This window comes from Seriola dumerili, unplaced genomic scaffold (assembly GCF_002260705.1).
Source record: "Seriola dumerili isolate Sdu_G_001 unplaced genomic scaffold, Sdu_1.0 BDQW01000012.1, whole genome shotgun sequence".
Classification (NCBI taxonomy): Eukaryota; Metazoa; Chordata; class Actinopteri; order Carangiformes; family Carangidae; genus Seriola; species Seriola dumerili.
The window spans coordinates 1,238,837-1,260,818 of record NW_019174267.1 but is presented as its reverse complement, the minus strand read 5'-3'; the positions used below and the strand labels follow the sequence as shown (position 1 = coordinate 1,260,818).

Here is a 21,982-nt window from a genome sequence, read left to right as displayed (position 1 = left end):
AGCTGATATGGATCCAAAGAAAGAAAGAAAGAAAGAATTTTGAGTTTGTAATAAAGAACTGATAAAGTAGATCCATAGAAACTAGAAGAGCAGAGTTGGATGAACTGTAATTGTTGAGTTTCACCACAAACAAACGACTTTCTGTTCTTCAGTTAATTAAAGATTAATGAAACACGATGTTTGTAGTTTTATAATAATCCACGGAAACACACAGGAACATGGTGTTAACGTGTCTTGTTGTGTTTTTTCTGTTTATTTGTTTGTTTGTTATGATGCTCGTCAGCTGTGGTGGTCGCAGCGACAGGCTCCTCCCCCACATGTCTGGCAATTAGTCGTGGGAGGTGGAGGGTGAGGATGGGGGGTGCTGGGGTGGTGGAGCTGCTGCCTGGGAACAGGAGGGGGGGTGGGGAGAGTGGAGGGGGGTGAGGGGATTTTATTGCCAATGAATTAGTGTCGTTTTCTTTTCACACACCCACTAACTAACCTCCCTCTCCCTCCCCCTCGCTGCCCTCTAAATGGTTTGTGGCAGGCGGCTCCGCCCTCCAATAACGCACCTGTGCATGATGATGATGAGGAGGAGGAGGAGGAGGAGGAGAGGGTGGGCTGGGCTGTCGCTCCCTGCAGCCGTCAGGTGGCTTCAACACGTCCGTAAACTGTGAGTGAACTAATGAACTCAGAGAGAAAAACTGATGAGACCGTTTCATCCAGTCTGATCAATCAGTCAGTAAATAAACACTGAAGTCTGATCAATCAGTCAGTAAATAAACACTGAGGTCCTGGTGACAGTGAGGAAACAGTTGATGGAGTTTGGAAGATGTGGAGATTTAAACTCGGAGATTAAAACGGTTCTGACTGAGTGAAGAATCAAACACATCGATAAATAAAAAGAAAGAAAAAGAAAGAAAGAAACACTCCAACACTGAGGCCTGTTTGAACTCTGACACCAGGTGAGGACAGGAGGCAGGTGAGGCTGGAACCGGCTCCAGATGAGGTGTTTTGTCCCAGACTGGTTTACTGGAGTCACTTTATCTTCTCCGTCCCACAGAGGAGCTCTCCTCAGGACAGGGTTGGACACCATGAATTGTCCAGACATCTGCCATATGTAAAAATGGCTGCTCTCAAGTTCCTCCACACTCTGGCAGAACACTGTTGGGATCATTAGTTTCTAATTCAGAAGTAGAGACGCTCCTGACTCGTCTCCTCCGTCAGTGAGTCTCATATCACTCCCCTTCACTGGTGCACTGCTGCTCTACCTGAAGCTCTCAGGTGTGCTGATCCTGTGGAGTCATTTAAAAAAACCCTGAAGACTCACCTGTTTAATCAGGTGTTCAGATAAACTGTGAGCTGTGTGATTCTGCTGACGGACGTTAACTGTTTATGTCTCTGTCACTTCAATGTGTCAGTACAGTGTTTTCTTCTCTTATTGTTGTTATTATTGTTATTTAGCACTGATCTAAACTGTCTTTGTTTTTTTTATGTGTAAAACACTTTGTGACTTCTGTCTATGAAAATTAAACATAAATAAATGATCATTATTATTTGAAAAACAGACCAAACATACACTGAAGTGTGTACAGAAGGCTGTCCACATACTTTTGGCCGTACACTGTATATCAATATATGTATTAATTGATAGCCGTGACGTCTTTGTTTCAGGTACAGATTTTATTTTTATTTTTATTTTAAAATTGCATGTTTCATGTGATGCGTTCAGAGTCTCCAGGAGAAAACAAACCTGTTTCTTTCTGGTTCAGTATAAAGTTTCTCCTGCAGCAGGTTCCAGTCGCTGCTCCTCTTGTATGTGGAGAATGTGTCGGGTGATAACAGACTCTGTCAGCTTTAATCACCTCTGAGTGTTTTTGCCTCCAGCTTTATTTTTCTCTCCGTGTGACGACTTTAATTTACGGCCCGTTCAGGAATCTCTTATCTCCACCATCGACCATAAACTAACACCTAACAGCGCCACTTCAAAGCCGCCGCAGAGGCCGAGGTGTTAGGGACCGGCCCGGCGCTCTGAGGGGAGAGATGAGCAGATGGACGAGGCGTCGTAGATTATTGTCGGGAGGAAAGAAACATTTAGTGAGAGGAGGAGGAGGAGGAGGAGTGGGAAAAGGCCACGTGAGCCCCGAGGAGGTGTGGAGGAGTTTTAACAGGAAAACCAGCTTCCACATCAGGACGGAGAGGGGTCAGTCAACACCTGAGGACAGACTCAGGTAACTCAGATCAGATAAAGCGCCACTTCAGTTCAGTTCCCACAGACTCTAAAACCACCACGAACCTCTACGGTCCACTATGATCCTCCTCCACGCCGACTCACTCCTCACCCCGAGACCTCTGGACCTGAACTCAGACCAGAACCAAGTCCTCACCTCAGAATCTAACGGGTGACACTGTGGGAACCTGCTTCTAGTCCCCAAACAGGAAGTGAGTCAGAGTCCACATCATGTGGATCAGAGTGGTCTGGTCTCTCCGGAGCTCAGAAGACGGACTGTGATCTGACTGTTCAATCCACCTCTGGACGACATGTGAGCCAGATGTTGAAAAAGCGTAAAAGCATCCGAGACACATCTGTAATCTGTAACAGCAGCCAGATGTTTCTCGAGAGTTCAACCTCTGATCCATGAGTCAGCTGTGTTCGTGTTATTGAGCTCAGGAGTTCTTCTTCTTCTGGTGTTTTTCTCAGTTGCCAAACAGTTACTGGACTGGAGGAGGACCCACCTTGATCCACATGGAGCCGAGACCCTAAAGACGGAGTCTGATCTGGGTGATGATCTGACCAACAGAGTGGTCAACAACTGGCGGCCCGCGGCCCGAAACTGGCCGCCAGATTGTTTTGATAATCACATCCTTTTTTTGTTTGTTTTTTGGAGCTACAACAGACCTCCATCATGGCAGCAACAGAATCACTTCCTCTTTAGCGATTTTTGCCTACAAAATAAAGGTTTGTTTATGCAGCAATGCTTTATTTCAAGCTATAGAGAGTTCTTATTCTGAAAAGTTCTGACAGGAAGTTCAAAAGGTTCTGCTGCTTGGCTGACAGACCTGGAACCATTCTGTGACTGTGGACCGCAGCTCCACACGTGAACAGTAACAAAGAAAATCCCAGTTGAATTTTTATCAATTTCTTAAATTATACTTTGATAAAAACTGACGTTCTGCTGTAAGTGACGGACTCTTAAATCACCTGGATGTGAGGTGACGGGTGGAGACGGGGCTGACCTGAGTCAGTCTGCGGTTTGCTGCTGAGCAGGTGAACAGGAAGTTATTAGAGCTGAGACGACGTCACTCCTGATCCACTGTTGATGTAAAGATCTTGACGAGCAGCTTGAAAAGAGACACAGATTCTTTCTTCTTCCATCGTCTCAGAGAGAAACTCTTTAACTTCCGGGGAGAGGTTTAGACTGATGCTGCAGGCTGATGATGATGATGAAGGTCACAGAACATAATCTCCACATTTAAATGTTTCTTCTTCTTCTTTCCTGTAGACATGTTGCAGTGAGGTCACTTCCTGTCTGCTGGTCTCAGCCTCGTCATCTTCGTCCCGTTGACGACTGTAAATTTCATGTTCTTTCACTGGGTTTCATCAGCTGATGAATTCATTCATCGGTGTAAATAACCCATGTGTCGCGTGGCTGGCGGGGGCGGGACGCTCTGTGCACCGGAGTGTCATCATCATCACCATCATCATCATCATCATCATGTTCTTCTTCTCCTCTGCCTCTTGTTGTTCTCCGCCTCAGTCTGATCTCTCTCCACATGCTGCCTGTTCCATAACGAAGCTGTTTGTTAATTAACACCTCGCTGCCCCCCCCCCCCTCCGAAGGCTCTAATTAACGAACACGAATGGTGGCGAGGGACTTCATGATTAATTACAGCTCGGTGTCGGGGCCGACATCGACGTCGGACTGATATTCAGCTTTAATTGTGTTTGTGATATTTCAGACCGGAGTTTGGTCCCGTCCGGTTCCACTGGACTGAAACTGAAACGTGACGTCGACGTTCAGAAGCTTCTCGGCTGATTTCAGAGTCTCAGGGTTCAAGAAAACACTTTCGAGGAGACGAGGACGGCTGTAACATTTCTCTTTCTGCTCTGTGTCATTTAAACCGGCGAGTTCAAACTGTAACACAAACTACTTCCACGTGTCTGCTGATAAATGGCAGAGCTGTTATCTCCGCAACACAAACAGGAAATGGATCGTTCAGTCTCAAACACTCACAGCTAACAACTAAATCATTAGCACTGACACCATGACAGAGATCTACAGACACACAAACATGACGTAGTTTAGAAAACCATGTCAAAATAAATGAAGTTAAAAAATACAAACTTTCTTACGTCAGGATTAGTTTTGTATCTGCCACAGGGTGCTAACTGCTCACATGTGGAGTAAGGACTAAACTGGGCATGTGCAGAATGAATCAGGTGATTAGTAACTGGTTCCTGATTGGAGAAATTCTCTGTGGTGTTTGAGTCAAGTCAGTGTTAGTTAGAAAGGGGTTTTAACAAAGACTGTAAATAAAGATGGACGTCGTCTCTGTGACGTCACCCACAGGTTTCTGAAGCTCAGAGTGAGCTGCGCCACTGACACCATCTTGGCAGTGTCTGACTCCGCCCCTAACTCCCAACTAATCCAAAAATGGTCGGGGGGGGGCCCAATCCTCCATAAATTTAGTCCTTAATAAAATGTAAACAGGTGAGTTATATAAACAGGTGAGTTATATAAACAGGTGTCATGAAGGAGGAAATTAGCTCTAGAGACCAAAACAGTTTCTGTACCAGGCTGTAAACATGTTTATTTCTGCTGTAAAGTTGGACATTTTAACATGGGAGTCTATGGGGACTGACTCACTGTTGGAGCCAGACTCTAGTGGTCGTTAGAGGAACTGCAGCTTCTGGTTCTTCATGTTGATGCTTCATGTTTCAGTCTCAGAGGTCAATGCTTGGATTTACAGTCTCTACAACACGACACCCTCTACTGTTAGACCTTCATTAGCATTAGCACTAATTACAGCTGCAACCATTAGTTGATTGGTCGATTAATTAAAAAGGTAGAAATATTTTGTGGTTCCAGCTTCTCAACAGCGACAGTGACCTGAATATCTCAACGTCTATTTTAAAACAGTGGACGACACTTTTGACTATTTTAAAACTTTTCATAGACAATTAATCAAAAATGAATAATCAGCAGATTAATCGATGATGAAAATAATTCTGAAAGTAGAATTTGATCCCGGAGATGTTGAATTCACTGAACGTCAGAGTCACAGATGGGTTTGATTTCATGACATGTCTAGGGAATCAATGGATTCTATCAATGAATGACTGACAATCGAGAAAGACATCCTCTTCATCTTCATCATCATCATCATCATAATCATCATCATCCTCCACTCCCTCCTTCATCTCATCTCTCTCCGTCATCACCTCCTCCTCCTCCTCCTCCTCTTCCTCCTTTAATCCTCTGGTGTGTCTCTCTGCCGACACTCGATCACTTTTACCTCAGTAAATATTTGGTGGTGGGACTGTAACTCTCCTGTTGGAGTATTTTCTTCTTCTCTGAGCAGGAATGTCAATAACGGCAGGCGAGAGTTTTCCTCTTTAAATGTCATTTGTTTTACTTGTGTGGTCACAAAGCTCAGGAGGAGGAGGGGGAGGGGGGAGGAGGGGTGTGTGTGTTCACAAACTGACATTTTTACGGTGACAGTCGCCGTCTCTCGGCAACACACTCAAAGACCTATACGCATTGATGGCGCACAATTGTGTTTGGCACCAGGGAGGTGTTAACTGGCTAATCCCTTACGGCCGCCCAGACGCTGCCTGCTGCTAATTCAGCCTCTCCACAAACCGGCCAGTGTTTACACACCAGACCTCCGTCACTGTGGGAGAATGAAAAGCTCTTCAGACGAGCCTTTCTCCCTCCAGAAGAGTCTGTCTGTCGTCTCTCACACCAACAGTCGATTAAACTCCACAGACACAGAGAGCAGGAGAAAAATCTGCTGCTATCAGACTCACACATTCACCTCCGAGGCTCCACACACTCAGTGTGAACACTCAGGGAGTTTTTACTGCTGCAGATAATCAAACACAGAGCTGAAGGCAAACTGTCAGTCAGCTCCTGTTACAGGTGAACCACACCTGCTGCTGGTCACAAACTTCACAAGAGGAAAATCTCTCTGCAACTCGGCAGCAAGAAAACACAGAAACACGACGTGACAGCTGAAGATATGACACAACAAACAACCTGTGTTCTCTGATTCTACTGTTGTTTCTATAGCAGTGGCACATTTCCTGATATATTTCTGTTTTATTTATATATCATAGAATAGACATATTTTCATATTTTATCTTAATATTCTTACTTCTTATTCTTTACTGTTACATTTCCTTCCTAAGGGAGAAACTGTAACGTAAAATAATTGTGCTATATAAGTCCATTTCCCCCTGGGGATCAATTAATTATTCTGATCCTGATCCTGAGTCTGGGTCTGGGTCTGGGTCTGATCCTGAGTCTGGGTCTGATCCTGAGTCTGGGTCTGGGTCTGATCCTGAGTTGAATAACCAGGTTTCTTTTGTTCCATATAAGATGTTGAATATGAATAAAAAAACAACATGAGACAAGAAGAAGTTCTGCATCAGTCCGTCAGTCAAAATCTACATTTTTAAACTTTATAAAGATTTTACTGATGATACTTTTACTGAAGTAAAACTTTGACCTCGAGTGTTATATATATATATATACACACACACACACACACACACACACACACACACACACACACACAACCAATACACCAGATCTAAAATTGATTAACTGATTAATAAAAGTAATCTTCTGGGGAAAATATAATAAAATGTGAAAATGTTTTAGTTTTAATGAGAGAAAAATGTTTGTTTGTTTGAGAATTTGTTTTGCTTCAGAAAATAAATTCACATTATTTTACTTCCTCTATCCACTGAACAATTGATCGATTATTGAAGAAAATACTTGTCTTCAAGATTGGTGAGATTGATCACAGTGACGGACTAACACTGAGGTTTTCTGTCTGAAGCAACAAACTGAACCTGTTCAGGTCTTAAACCCAGATCCTGACACAGTCTCTCGACCAGACCAGGACCACAGGGTGGAGGCGGGAGGACCTGGTGGGGCCTCGGGGCAGTTGGTGATCCAACCTCGTTCCCATGGAGACGGGAGGGTCCAACAGGATCCAGGTGACGTAGATTTGGACTGTAACGTGTCTGATCCTGCAACAGTCACACCCTGAACTCACTGATCAACCAATCAGAGCCCTGATCCCGCCCAGCCGTCACAGACCTGCCACGTCACTGACAGTATCAGTAATGATCAATACAAATACATCAGTAGTGATGAATGTGTTCAGTGTTTTTATTGCAGACGACAGTTTGAATTTGAAAGTGTTCAGACATGACGAGCTGAAGTGACACCTGGTCGACAGGTACATTAAAGTTTGAGTCGAGGGATCAGAGTCTCTTTTACACATTTACATAAAAAAGAAAACGCAGGATTTTTTTTAGAGAATCGACGATAAATTGTAAATGTTTGTTTTTTTTTGTTTTTAAATTCACATTAGAAACATTTTTAACAAGAATTAAATTACAATTAAATGAACCGTGAGCTGTGTTTCTGTTACTGAGAGGACATGCATGTGTTCATATGAAAACAGTGGCAGCTCAGATCAGCTCCACATGTAGGAAGTTAAAAACCTCAGAGCCAATCATCTTCTCATATTTCCAGTTACTGGTTTTTCCCGCTCTCAGACAAGAATGTCAGGATCCGACATGAACACATTCCCACCTGAGTGACAGGATGAGCTCAATTTAGTGTTTTAACTAGAACTAAATCTAATGATCAATTAGTGGATTTACAGAAATTGAATTGTCAGATATTAACTGATTAATTCGTTTAATTTATCAATCGAGGAAAAATGTTCAATATTTGCTGTCGCCTGTTTTTGCTTCTCTGTTTAATTAACTTAAAGCTGGATTTCTGTGCTCGAACAAAACGAGGAATTTAACCGAGACAAATTAATTCATAATGAAAATGATCTTCACCTGCAGAAAAATTAAAACAAATGAGTATAAAATATATTGTGACTCAATAAACGACTCTCAGATCATCATGTGGAGGATTTTAGTCAAACTGAAACTCTGATATTTTCAACATGAAGCAGAAAATTAAATTCTCTTTTAACCTGATGGTTTCACTTTTAAAACTAAAAAAACATTAGTTTGTGTCTGACATGTTGGAGATGGAAGATTTTTACCCGACAACAACAACCAGATTTATTTGATGTCGGAGAAACTGCAGCTGCTGAATAAATGAAGTAAAAATCACAATATTTCCCTCCAAAAGGAAACGTTTGAAGAAAAGTATAAGCAGTACGAGTGTGTGTGTGTGTGTGTGTGTGTGTGTGTGTGTGTGTGTGTGTGTGTGTGTGTGTGTGTGTGTGTGTATAAACAGCCTCTTCACTTCTTTTTTGTGTATTTTTCCCAGGAAGGTTTTTTAATGGATGTGAATGAGCAGACAGAGCGCAGGGAATAAAAAGCCCGTTGTTCATGTTCATGCTTTATGCTTTCAGCCCAACAAAAAAAACAAAAAACAAAAACAAAACAAAAAAAAGAAAAACTTACAAACACTGAACTATTTTTCTTTTTCAGACAGTTGGAGCATGCAGCAGTACAAACACAGACAGCGGCTCAGTTCAACACCACAGCTTCTTAAAAAACCTTTAAATTAAACCAACAGGCTACTGAATAAAAAACATCTAGAGTCATTTTTTAAAAAGTGCATCAGAGACAGTAGATCCTTGCATTCACACTCAAATACCTGCGGTGGTTTTCTTTTTACACTGTGCAGAACCTCGGACATAAATATATGATTTCAAGTCTTATTTCATCTTCTCATCTCTGCGATTGTTCATATCGATTATTACAAAATCAAAATAATAAAAAAGGAAAAAGAATTATGGAGGAATTATTATCATCATATTATCATTTTTTATGAAACTATTTTTTCCTGTTGTTTCTGTTGATTCATATTTTTTGGAAGAAAAATCCTGCAGGTGGTAAAATGAGCTTCTTCTTCTTCTGGGGTTTAACTTTTGTTTCGGTGGCAGAAAAGAAAGAGCAGAGGCCAGAGGGAGAGAAAAACATGTAAGTCATTAATCTGCGACTTTTCTTTCAGTTTGAGAAGAAAAGGCTGAAAATACAAAAGATCCAGATAATTAGTCAGCGCTCAGTCTGCTGTGGAGGAATGTGGAGGAAACTCAAACTGAACGGTTTCATTTTCTCACACAGAAACTCAAAATGTTTGAAGGAAAATATGATTATTTCTGTTGTTTACTGGAGGTCAGAGGTCAACCTGCCGTTTCTTTACATGATGTTTGGGCGGGAGACTGAGATGATTCATTCCTTTCTTGTTTTCTGGGAAAAAAAATAAACAGTAAAATAAAAATAACGCACATCTGCGTCCTGGAGATGAAATACTGCTTTGGAGTTGAAGTTTGTCATTTTCCCTTTTTAAAGTGTTTTTTTTTTTATATGTATAAAAAGAGAACAAAGTCCAGATCCCCGTCAGTGCACCGCCACCGCGGACTGCAGCGAGGCCGAGGAGGGCAGCGCCTCTCCGGGCGCGGCCGGGCTGCTCTGTCCGGTGGCTGTCTGCGGGGAGGTGGGGCTCAGAGACTGGGGCGAGTTCGCGAGGAAAGCCGGGATGTGTGTGGGCAGCCCGGGCAGGCCCGGCACTGAGGCGGGCGTGGGTTTGATGGGCACCGGGATGGCGGGCAGAGTCTGTCCGCCGTGGCAGATGGATTTGAGCGGCATGCCGTAGGCCGAGTAGTCGCTGGCGGCCATGGAGATGGGAGCCGCGGTGTCCATCATCCCGGAGCCGTACATGTGCGGCCAGGCCGGGGTCAGCTGGTTGTGGAGCGGGTACCCGGTGGTGGAGAAGGCCGCCAGCCCGCCCGGCATCTTGTACTCTCTGGCGATGATGTTCTCGATGGCGAACGGGTGTTTGAAGCCGGACGGCTGAGACACGGAGCTCAGGTTGTATCCGCCCGGCATCTGCGGGAGGTGCGCGGCGGCGTGCAGCGCGCTGAGCCGCAGCTTGGCCTGCTGCTGCAGGTAATGGGCGGCGTCCTGCGGCTTGCTGGGCGCCAGCGGGTCCGTGGCCTGCATGCTGCCCACCTTGAAGCGCTTCCTGCGCCGCAGAAAACTCCCGTTCTCAAACATGTCGCCGCAGTTCGGGTGCAGAGCCCAGAAGCTGCCCTTCCCGGGCTGGTCCGGTCTGCGGGGGATCTTGATGAAGCAGTCGTTGAATGACAGGTTGTGCCGCAGGGAGTTCTGCCACCGCTGCGTGTTCTCCCGGTAGTACGGGAACCGGTCCATAATGAACTTGTAAATCTCACTGAGGGGGAGCATCTTCTCCGGGCAGCTCTGGATGGCCATGGCCGTGAGGGAGATGTAGGAGTACGGAGGCTTCTGGTCGCTGTACGTGTTCCTCCCCGGGCGAGGCATTATTCAGCTGAGCCGGACCGGGCCGAGCCGGGCCGGTCGGGATCAGTTCAGTGTCAGTCTGCAGAAAAGAAGACTCGCCTCACTTTTTACAAACTTTGTCCAAACAGTTGCAACTCTTCACAGCACCTCTGCGCAGGGGCAGGAACTTGCCTGGTGTTTGGCGCGCATGGCTCCGTCTCTTACGCACAAAGCTGGAGCCGCAGCTCCGGACGACAAGTTGGTGAAAAGTTGAAGAAGCAGCGGCCGGTTCCTCCTCTCCTCCCCGCCTGCCTGATGCGCGGGTCCCCGGCAGGTGCAGCGCGGTGTCCCGTCCTCCTCCTGCCCCGCTGCTGAGCTGCGCTAAGCGGCTGCTGCTGCCTCCTCCATGTCCCTCCTCTCCCGGTCTGTCCCGTCTGAGGCTGGACGGCGGTGACAGGAGCAGAAAAGACCCCCGGAGAGGAGCTTCATTAATGGGCCACTTCTTCACCATACTTGATACAGAGGAGGATTATAGGGGAGGGGGGCTCAAGGTAAGTGGGGGTGGCGGGACGAGGCCGGGGGCGCCCAGTGTGGTTTCATTTACTCGTATTTACATGGACTTACTGAGCCGACACAAGTCATTCTCATTTGAAGCCGCGGCGGCAAAAAGAGCAGAGAAAAGCCGAGGAGAGGAGCGTGATTCTGGGGGATGTTTGTGGCGGAGCCGCGCTGCGCTCTGTGGAGGTATGTTGGTGTGTTTGGCAACATTTTACGAACAGAGAGAGTGTGTGTGTGTGTGTGTGTGTGTGTGTGTGTGTGTGTGTGTGTGTGTGTGTGTGTGTGTGTGTGTGTGTGTGTGTGTCGGTGCCCCTCACCAATTTGCATTGACAAATAGAGCCGCTGGGAGCTGCTGTTTGAGCGGCTTTAATGGCAATTTGTTTAGTTTCTGTTTTATGTCCTTTTTTCTTTTTTTTTTTTCCTTTTCCAGCGTCAGTGTGAAGCTGCTGCTGCCGCGGCTCACATCATCATTACCTGAGAAACACACGGACAAAAGAATCATCCCTTAAATATCTTTAAAAAACAACGTGATTTACGCACAAACGGCCTCGTGATGAACGGGATGAATTTAACAGAAGTGTATCAGGGTTTTCCCGGGTCGCTCTCCAGGAGCAGCAACCAACAGCCCCGGAAATAAAGTTTAAGGTTCTGATCATATATAGGTTTAATATCCACGGACAGGTTGATTAAATTACACATTTAATTCACTCCATCGTTGCTGAATAAAAACAAAGTGGGAGAGGGTTTGAAAGAATATTTAAGATTTTCGTTTAAAGGATAAAATGTATATATTACATCGCCAATTTAAATAATGTCTAATTACATGGATTTGAATTCACTGAAGCTGTTAATGTTTAATGACAAAACACTGAAGGTTTTCTTTTGGTCCGTTCATGTGTTTTTACCTGCTGCCAACATTTATTCTTATTTTTATTATTTTGTCTTTAAGGTTTTTGAGTTTATTTGTATTTATTTATTTTATGAAGTAAAGGATTGTGTTAAATCACAAATAACTTGTTTGTACGTTTTTATAAATCTTTCTTCTTTTTTTCAGACTCACAGAATTTTACATCAGGGTGAAGATGAGTTGATTTCCGACATTTTTAATGAACTTTATTCCTAAACTTTATTTTTATTTAATTTTCTGATGTAGTCACGCTACCCGCACAGGCACGCGCCTTGTCGGCCCCGGGACATTATTATTATTATTATTATTATTTTTTTTTTTTTTTTTTTTTTTTTTTTTTTTTTAAATTATATTAAAACCCGTTTGAAAATTAAGATATTCTATTATAATTAGTATCATCAGCACATTACAATAACAATAACGTAAATATTAATAATAATATGTTTGTCACATTAATCTTGAATTAATATATAAGACTGATAATGTACGCTTAATAAATCATTAAATTATATGTGAGGGTCATTAGTTGATTGTTTGAACGATTGATTTTTACAAGACAAATCAATAATCAATAAACACTGACAAAATACATTTTAAAGAGAAAAGAATTTGTTAAAAATCGGCTGATAATAAAAACTAATTAAATCTGAGTTTTCTGTTTTCAAATGTCATATATTATGACATTATCACTTGACAAAACAGCTGATAATGTTTCTGTTTTTATGTGTTAAACACTTTGTTTTTCTCCTAAAAGGCGACATATGTTTTATTGTGTTTCACAGCAGATTAGATAAATTGCAGATGACAAACGGCAGCAGACAGTTTCAGAGGAGGATTTAAACTGGAGGAGCTGAAAGCTTTAATATTCCCACAGGACAGGGGAGGGGGTGAGGAGGGGAAGGGAGGAGGGGGCGACACCAAAGAGCCACTTTCACACGTCTGACCTCTGACCTGTGAGCTGATAATCTGATGGAGAGCGTTCAGGATGCAGAGACACGCTCCGACAACAGAGACACTGAACTCTGCGGAGCAGCGAATTCATGAAGAGGGGAAGTCAATGAAGAGTTCATCAGCTCAGAGAGAGCAGAGGGTCTTAATCAGCTATCAATATCACCAATATCATCAATATCATTAGTATTGTTTCTGTTGTATTTCTTCTGTTTGGTTTTTCCTGTTTATTTATGTGACTTCTCTACATGAATTATTCAGCTAATTTTAATTCTTTTATAATTTTGTAATAATATTAATATCTTGTGTATTTTGTTTTAATAAAAAAAAATTATATATATATATATATATACAGTATATATAATATTTGATATTCTTTCAGCCGACGAAAGAAATTTAAATTTACATTAAAATATAATTAAAATAGCTTATATGTGAATTTAAGTGTGATTTTACATTGAAATAATAATACGTTTCCTTTACAGACTCAAGTTCAGTGTTATATATGTTTGCATGTATATGTTTTCTATAATTTAAGTGTTTATGTTTTCTATAATTTATTCCAGTTTGATGGTGAAGTAGTATAAATGTGGTGTTGCTTTTTCTATCTTATTGTCGAGATTGTCAACTATTATAAACCTCTTTAATTATTGATTCTTTTCTATTTTTTGCTTTTGTTTGGTTATAATTATTATTTTTATTATTATTATTATTATTATTATTATTATTATTATTTAATAGAGAAGTATGAGTTTACCACTAATCACATTATAATGATTAATTATCCAGCCCTTCCTCTGCAGCTGGAGGGGGCGGAGTCTGATATTTTATATGAAATGTACATATTTAGTGAGTGGATGAGAATGAAGAACAGACTTTAAATTTTAAAGCTTCTCTGTCATCCTGCCAAAGCTTTATGATTGGTTACACAGTGGCCAATCAGAGAGCAAGACGTGAAATAACAACACTGTAATTATGTAATGTCCATACTAAAATGTTATAAATGTACATAACCAAATATAAAACATAATATATAAAACATATGCTATTATTAGAGATAAAATCTGAGTTCCTCTTGTGACCAACGTACTGAGTGTATCTGTGTTTAGACCCATTGTTCCTCCTCTCTGCTGTGAGTGTGTCTGGGTGCTGAGCTGATGATGACATTACTGAAAACTAACAGTAATATTGTTGGTAGTAAAAACAGCTAAACATAATAATAATAATAATTATGAACAGCAGGTTGGAAGATTAAAATTTAACAGTCATAAATATTCAACAAGTTGTCAATTAATTAGCAGGAGGATGCTCTGTGTGTGTGTGTGTGTGTGTGTGTGTGTGTGTGTGTGTGTGTTTCATTCATTAGTCAGCTGGTTCAATAATTAATTGATGCGAGAGCAATCCTACTATATGCTCTTCTCAGTTTCAAAAAGTCTTTATCATACATTATTATTTCTAACTCATAATTCCTTCCACAGGCTTCGACAAACAAATCCATTCGATCAGGACGTTATCGTATGTATTTCGTTTTTTTTATACATTTCATACTTTCTGAAATATTCAACATTATTCTGACATTTTATTTTATTTATTTTATTTCAGTTTTCCACAATTTTTTGTGCATTTTTCAAGCTCTTCTCCTCATTCACACGTTCAGGTAGAAACTCCATTCAAACTTCAAAATGTTCAGAAACTTTCCTTCATTTCTCATTTCAGTTCATCGTTTAAATCCTGTTCTTGGTTTTTACTCGGCGACAGTTCGAGCTTCATGAGCGTTTCTGGAACGTTCCAGACTTTTACATGAGTGTGTATGCGGCGGAATGTCCACAACTACAGTGAGTGACATCACACACAGAGTGGAGAGAAGCTGTTCAACTGGTCTGAAACATTTCTGTTTAACTCGTCCTCACTGCCTCAAATTACACTCTACACACATCATTTTTTTTTACCAGATTGTAGGTAAATTTGTCTTCTTTCAGACAATGTGACGACCAAAGCTCAGTGACTCACAGAATTTAAACTACGAGCCTCTGAACGACAGCTGAACCATCCAACTGCCCCATTGACTCAAATGTTAACTGAGAGCAGAAACTACAGAGGAAAACAGGAAGGAAGCAATTTTTTAAATCACTGCCCCACCCACATTTATGACATCACACAAATATTTTATATCAGTGCGTTCAGCAGAGTCTCCTCTCTCAGAAAATATAAAGCTTGAGGTGATAGGAGATAACAGTCTTTGATTGGCAAGCCAGAGTTTGAGGAGTGTCTCACCACAATCTGTTTTAACCAGGTGTAACTAATGAGTTACCGTCACTATGGAAACCATTAGCAAACACATTGATACAACATCGTCTATAGACTCTGTGTGAACAGTTTGTTTTCTGTGTTTCAGAGTCGCAGACGGAACAAGACTACACGCAGCTCTACAGAGACCTCCATTATTTCCCTGCAGATCTTCACCACAGTTTTCTTGTGTGGTATATTTTCTATAAATAAATGTGTTGTGTGCTTTTAATGAAACAAAGAGGATGAAATAGTTTTGTTGGGGGACTATTTTCAGCAGTGGATTAATCCACTTTTGACACTACAGTATTACAAATTACACAATGATGATTTAATTTAGTGTCAGTTAGCTATTAGGCTTATGGTTGTGGGAACCATAACTGTCTATTGTACAGAACAGTTTGAAAACAAGAGAAAAAAAAAGCAGATGTTAAACTGATACAAATGTGTGAAAGATTGTGCTTTTACAGCTTTTTAAAAAACATATTAATCAACATTTACGTCAGCATCAGATTGGATTCAGTATCAACAGGATCTTTGACAATCAGGTAGCACTCTCGTATTTTGGTGAAGCAGCTGACTGAGCTGCAGTGGTGATAATCTGTAGCTACAAATGAATGACCCTGTGTGTGTGTGTGTGTGTGTGTGTGTGTGTGTGTGTGTGTGTGTGTGTGTGTGTGTGTGTGTGTGTGTTTAAAATGCAGAGTAGCAGCGGTGTTGGTGGCACTTCAGCACGTTCCTCATCATCCACCAGCACTTCAAATGCACTCAGAGAGAGGAGGCAGACCCCCCCCACCCACACACACACACACACACACACACACACACACACACACACACTGACCTGAACCTGCAAAAACAGACTCACTGTGAGTTGATGGAGGAAGATGGAGAGCTGGTCAGTCGATCTGGACCAACAGCTGGGTGGAGTACTGAGTCAGGTAAGACCTGATTTTTCTGACGTTGTATAGAGCAAGGAGACAGATGGGTCAGAGAAGGAGAGCTGGTCATCAAATGTAACACCCAGGTTTCATGACGACCTTGGTTGGGGTAAGAGATGAAGAGGTGGTGTTGATATAGTGATGGAGAGACTGGGGACTTCAGTCTTAGAGAGGTTTAGTTGATGGTCATCAATGTGGAGATGTCTGAGATCCATGCAGAGACCGTGTGGTCGTCTTGTGGGAATGACAGGTACAGCTGAGTGTCGTCGGCATAGAAGTGATATAAGAAGTCATGTTAGCTGATACCTGGACCCAAAGACTTCACAAAGAGAAGGGGTCCCAGTATCGAGCCTTGAGTAACTCCAGTGGGGAGAGGGTGGGATAAGCATATGTAATCTTTGCCAAGACACACTGAAGGAGCGCCCAGTGAGAAGGGATTCAAACCAAGAAACCACTTTGCCCAAGATGCCCTTGTCAGAGAGTAGAGACAGCAGAATAAGGTGGTTCACTGTATCAGCTTTTCCTAAACCACAGACGGGACTCTGGGTATGACAGTCTTGAAATATGTCGCCTGTGAATATAATCCAGCCGGAGATTATGTTTCCTATAAAACAGATTTGTTGTTGCAGCTCAGAAATGAGGAAACACAACATCCTTGTTCACGAAACTCAGAATTAGCACAGCAGAGGTCTCGACTCAGACAGAAAAGATTCAGTACCGCCTGCTACACAGGGCAACATCATACAGAAACACACTACACCGACCAATTCAATACATACAAGTGCACGTTCCTGGTGGATAATCACAAACAGAAACGTTACCAGAGGAAATATGTTTCGCCTGAAGGAACCAGCAGGTAGATTGATTTCCAGGTGTCCAAAAGGTTCAGGAACCATCAGGGCGGAGATTGCAGATCTGAACGTACCTGATTGGTCAAAGGAACCGCTACAAGAAACCAAAGTTTACGTCTCATTTTCTTTGCTAGATCTCAAACTGCTGATATGTTTTCAGGTTTACCGGATGACTGAGGCTGCTATGTGCAAGTTTGTTTTCTAAAACTGTGTTTAATGATGAATTATTTGGGTTTGAACTGTGTTCCCTCCTGCTCAGAAAAAATCCAGTTGGTTTTTATTAAAAGACTTTAATATTAAAATGTTTACAGTCCTTGTTTTGTTGTTGTTGTTTTTGTTGGTAACCGTTGGTAACTGTACTTCAGCACATATCATGACGAGCTCAGTGTCCGGCCATCAAACACCATAATGAACCTGAGCCTGTGTGTGTTTAAATGTTCCTCTGCTGTTGATTTGTCGAGCGCCACCGAGCCTCCAATTTGTGACGGATTAATGACGACCCCGCCCCCTGCTGCTCCTGCCGCTGCCACCGCAGGTTAGCCAGGCCCTTATTATGAAATAAATGAATGGGTGCCACTGAATGTGTCATGGCAGTTACCACCCAGCATGCTGCCACCAACCTACCACCATCCGCCCCCCTCCCAGTTGGAGCTGGTGGCCTCTATTAGAGCTGGTGATTTATCAGCAGGAGGAGACAATTCACAACAATGTAATCACTCAATTACACTGTTTGAATATGGAGAAGCCCCCACACCACCACCAGCACATTACACTGGGAGGTTCAGAGTCCCAGTTACATGGAAACATTACCAGTACATCTGACAGTGTTCAGACAGTGGTTCAGCTCAGATCTGGATCTGTCCAGTTTCCCTCCACTCCTGTTGTGTGAACATGAGTCGACTGGTTGATGGAGATAAACCATCATTTCCTTTGGCGCCACCCACAGGACAAACAGCTCCACTTCCTGTCAGACTGTGAGATCATATAATCATTATTAGGGTGCTCCTGCAGAACTGAAGTCTGCAGTATTTCGCAACACTAACGAATTGGACAACAGGACCGCATTTCAATAAGAAGAACAGACAATGGAAGTGTGAGTATGACAGCTCATATAAATATATTAAAAGTAGCCAATTAATTACTTTATTAATTTTAGTCACATTTAAACTAATAAAATGATGTATTATTAGTAATAATGCACAACTGTGGTCCTGAAACTGCAGCCGTCTGTAGGCAAGTGCAGGAACGTAATATTGCCTGATGTTATATTAGCAACATTAAACTACTAAAGTATAGCGATGTGGACATTTGTATTAAATTAGTATTATATTATTATAACATGTTATTTCTTGCTTCAGCACCAACACCACATCTGTTTCACTTGGTTCTGTGTTTCATGGTGTTTGGTGCGGTGGCCCTGAGGGCTCAAACCACTGCAACTTAAGAAAACAGACAAAACACTTGAGAAAACATTCATCAGTTGAACATGCTGCAAATACTGAAAACACAACAGAAGTGTTTCTAGGGGACACAAAACAGTGACGGACCCGGCTTGGGCGTACTTGCTGTTCAATGCTTCTTGACTTTTGAAGTCATGAAGACGGCTATTTGGCTCCCCGTTAGCGGTGTTGGAAAATGAGCTAAAGTGTTAGCTGTTAGCTTAGCCTTCGGGTCCGTCCCTTTTTAGTGTCCCATGGAAACACTACCTTTGTGCTGCGAGTGTTTGATGTTGTGAGTATTTGCAGCTCATGTGTCAAACTGATGGAGATGTTTTCTTCAGTTGCTGGTTTGAGCTCTCAGGGCCACTGAAGTTTCAAATCAAACTTTCGAATCAAACTGCAGCGATCGCTGGTTCGATTCCCAGCAGCGTCCCCAGGTTCAGCAGGTCTGTGTCTGCTGATCGGCTTCACACTCGAGTGACTCTGTGTGCAGGAGGCGATCACTTCAATTAAACCGCTGATTAAGCAAATTGGAGGCTGATTAGTAAACGAGCGGTGGTCTTCAGAAGAGCTGCTAATTAGTGAGGCGATTAGTGTCTGAAGAGCAGCGAGTGAAGCGTCAGCACTCGTTAAGAGCCACTCTGACAGATTATTACTGCACCACGCTGCAACTACACCCCCTCGTCACAGGGGACGTCCACGGCTCCACCGCCTGGGAACAGCTGGAAACAGCTGGACACTTAAACACTAAGAAGTGAAGGGAACAGGTTTCAGGATTTTCTTCAAATCATCACAAGTCTAAACAAGCATTAGTTCGTTTATTCTTAATAAATAAAACTATTTTATTGTTATTTAATTAGATGAAAAACGGGGGAATTTATGACCTCAGAAATGTGAGTCTGGTATAATAATATAAAAATGCAATTATGATTTATGATGTTATGATGGAGTTACTGCACTAAATTATGGATTTCGTTATCAGAACAGTGGAAGTGTCTACATCCACAAACTCCAACAAAAAAAGAGACAAAATCAGATTAAATTAAATCCTCACAAACTCTAATTTAGAAGAGGTAGTAAGTAATATTTGGAATATATTTATTATTGGATGTTAGACGTTGTAGGACTCTGTAAAGACGCCCTAAGAAACCCTGAGTGAGTCCTGTATCTGCCTCCGTCTCTCCACAGAGGCAGCTGTTATTTTCAGCTTCTTGACTCTAAACTCATCAAGTGCTCCCTGCCCGGTCTTGTTATCTGATTTGTTTCTTGGTAAATGCAGCCGGTCGAGTGAACATCCATGAATATCTGCAGCCCCGCGTCACTCGGGATAACACTCCATAACATTTTGGCCAGGGCCTAATTATTCCATTTGCCTGGACCTGGATGCCATTTAGATGCAAGGTAATTCAGCGTGGTATAACTCAATTAAATTTCTCCTGACTGGGATTTATGGAACATCAATAGCTCCTCAGTGGGACCAATGGGAACGCTCCTTATTTATCCCCAAGTCCTCCTGATATTGCATTTCTGCAGCTCAATTAAATACACGAGCAATGAGAATGTTTCACAAGTCTGTAATGAGAAAAGACAGGACCACCCCCCTCCACCCCCTCCACCCTCCTCCGTCTGCACACTGTGGTGGTGAATTAGCGGGAGCTCAGTACTCATTACCTCTGAAATTAACTTTTACAAATGGTACAAACCGTCTGCTCTGATTGGACCAGAGAGCGTCTGACGCCGCTCTTCATCCAGTGGACGACACACACACACACTTCACATTCACATTCACATGCAGTGTGAGTGAAGTGTGTAGATATATATACTGTATATATATATATATATGTATATATATATATATATAAACTATAAAAACACCAAACTGCCCGTCCGGCCATCCTTCAGTTTATGTTTAAACTTTTCACATAATTCTTCAAAACTATAAGTTTTTAAACTAGATCGACTCAAAATGACCAGAGAATTGATTTAAAACGACGAAAGATGCAAAAAGACAAGAAAATACTAACCCACCACAAAGAGACTCAGAACAACCAGAGATTCAGAACAACCAGGGACAAAAAGGATCCAAAGAATTAGAGATTTAAGATTTAAAATGGTCACAAAGAGACTGTAAAAGGTCCCACATAGAGACAAAAGAACCACAAGATGGAAAAAGATCCCAGAGAGAGCTAAAAAAAAATCCAAAAGAGATGTGGAACGACCAAAAAGAGATGCAAAAACATCACAAAGAAACTCAAAACAACCAAGAGATTTAGAACGTCCAGACTCCACCATGAAGCAGTGGATAAATTCTCTGTCCTCGACTTTTACATCACTTTTCTCAGAAAGACAAACAGCCGGGTCACGACCTCTGACAGATTCACTGACTGCTGCTGCATCAAAGTGGATTCATCGAGTTAAACAGGGGTCAAAGGTCACAGGTTCTCTGGTTTCTGCGAACAGGTTTTTATAAACCAGACTTCAAAATAAAACAGGGTAGGTAAGGTTGGAAGGTAAATGAGCTGAGAGACGTCGAGCTGGTGTGAGTAGGTTCAGTCTCTGACAGAGACACTGGACGCTTCATAGGAAAGTTGCTGGAGGTGGGACGTCAACACTTCGTCTTCGTCTTTTCCTTTTCCAGTTTATTTTGAACATTTCATTATGGCCTGATCCTAAAGCACGGCACATACCGTTTAGACTCAGTCCAACCACAGCGACCCGGGTTCGAGTCTGACCTGTGGCTGCATGTTTCTCTCTCTCTCTCTCTCTGACTTTCCTGTCTCTCTCACTGTAAATATTGAAATTACTGTCCATTCTCCACAGACACTGTGTCACGTGCACAAATGGATTTTGGGACGTATTTCACATTTAAAACCACACAGAAACAGGAAGTAAAAGCCTGCTGTGAGCAGCTGCACTGTTTGTTTTACACGTTTTCAACGTGTCACAAAATGACAATAAAATGAATTTAGTCTCTTTTATAGTCTGAACACTGACACCAAGTCTTCTTCAAATACACGGGACATCATGAACAGTTTGACACGATCACTATTCAGTCACATAATTCAGTTAAATGGATTAAAGAAAAGTTTTCCCTCAGACTCAGTACCAGACTGAGTGAGGATGGGTGGGTGTAAAGTCTGTGTGTGAAGCAATCAGGCTGATCTGTGACTGAACCTCCGCCGCCGCCGCACCGCCACAGTTGACCACCAATTACAGCCTGCTTTTGTTTTAGGGGTCGTTATAATTAATGACAGTGTGGGGCGCCGTTACGAGCCTCTCAAGTCCTTCACTGATAAAAGCCGTTTGGCATCTGGGCTCCGCCGGCGTCGAGGCGGCTGCTTACAGCGAGCTGCCGCCGCCGTCTCCGCCTCTCTCTGCTGTATGATACCATGAATATTTAATTAATAATTAGTCATGTAATTCCTCCTCAGGAGTTATTATCCCTCAAACTGGTGTGTGAATTTAATTATTAGCAGCCTTTTTGTTTCCACGTCCTCCTCATTACTGTCAGGATTGATGTAACATAAACTTCATTAAAAATTAAAGTGGGATTCTTTAAT

General features: G+C 42.3%; 1 protein-coding gene across 1 annotated transcript; it reads right to left on the bottom strand.

Annotated features, from left to right (window-relative positions):
• Window positions 1-9,592: 9,592 nt before the first annotated feature.
• Window positions 9,593-10,534, bottom strand: LOC111225589 (forkhead box protein B1-like). The gene has a single exon (XM_022750559.1). It carries the CDS (start codon window positions 10,532-10,534, stop codon window positions 9,593-9,595), a length of 942 nt encoding a protein of 313 aa, XP_022606280.1.
• Between the last annotated feature and the right edge of the window lie 11,448 nt (window positions 10,535-21,982).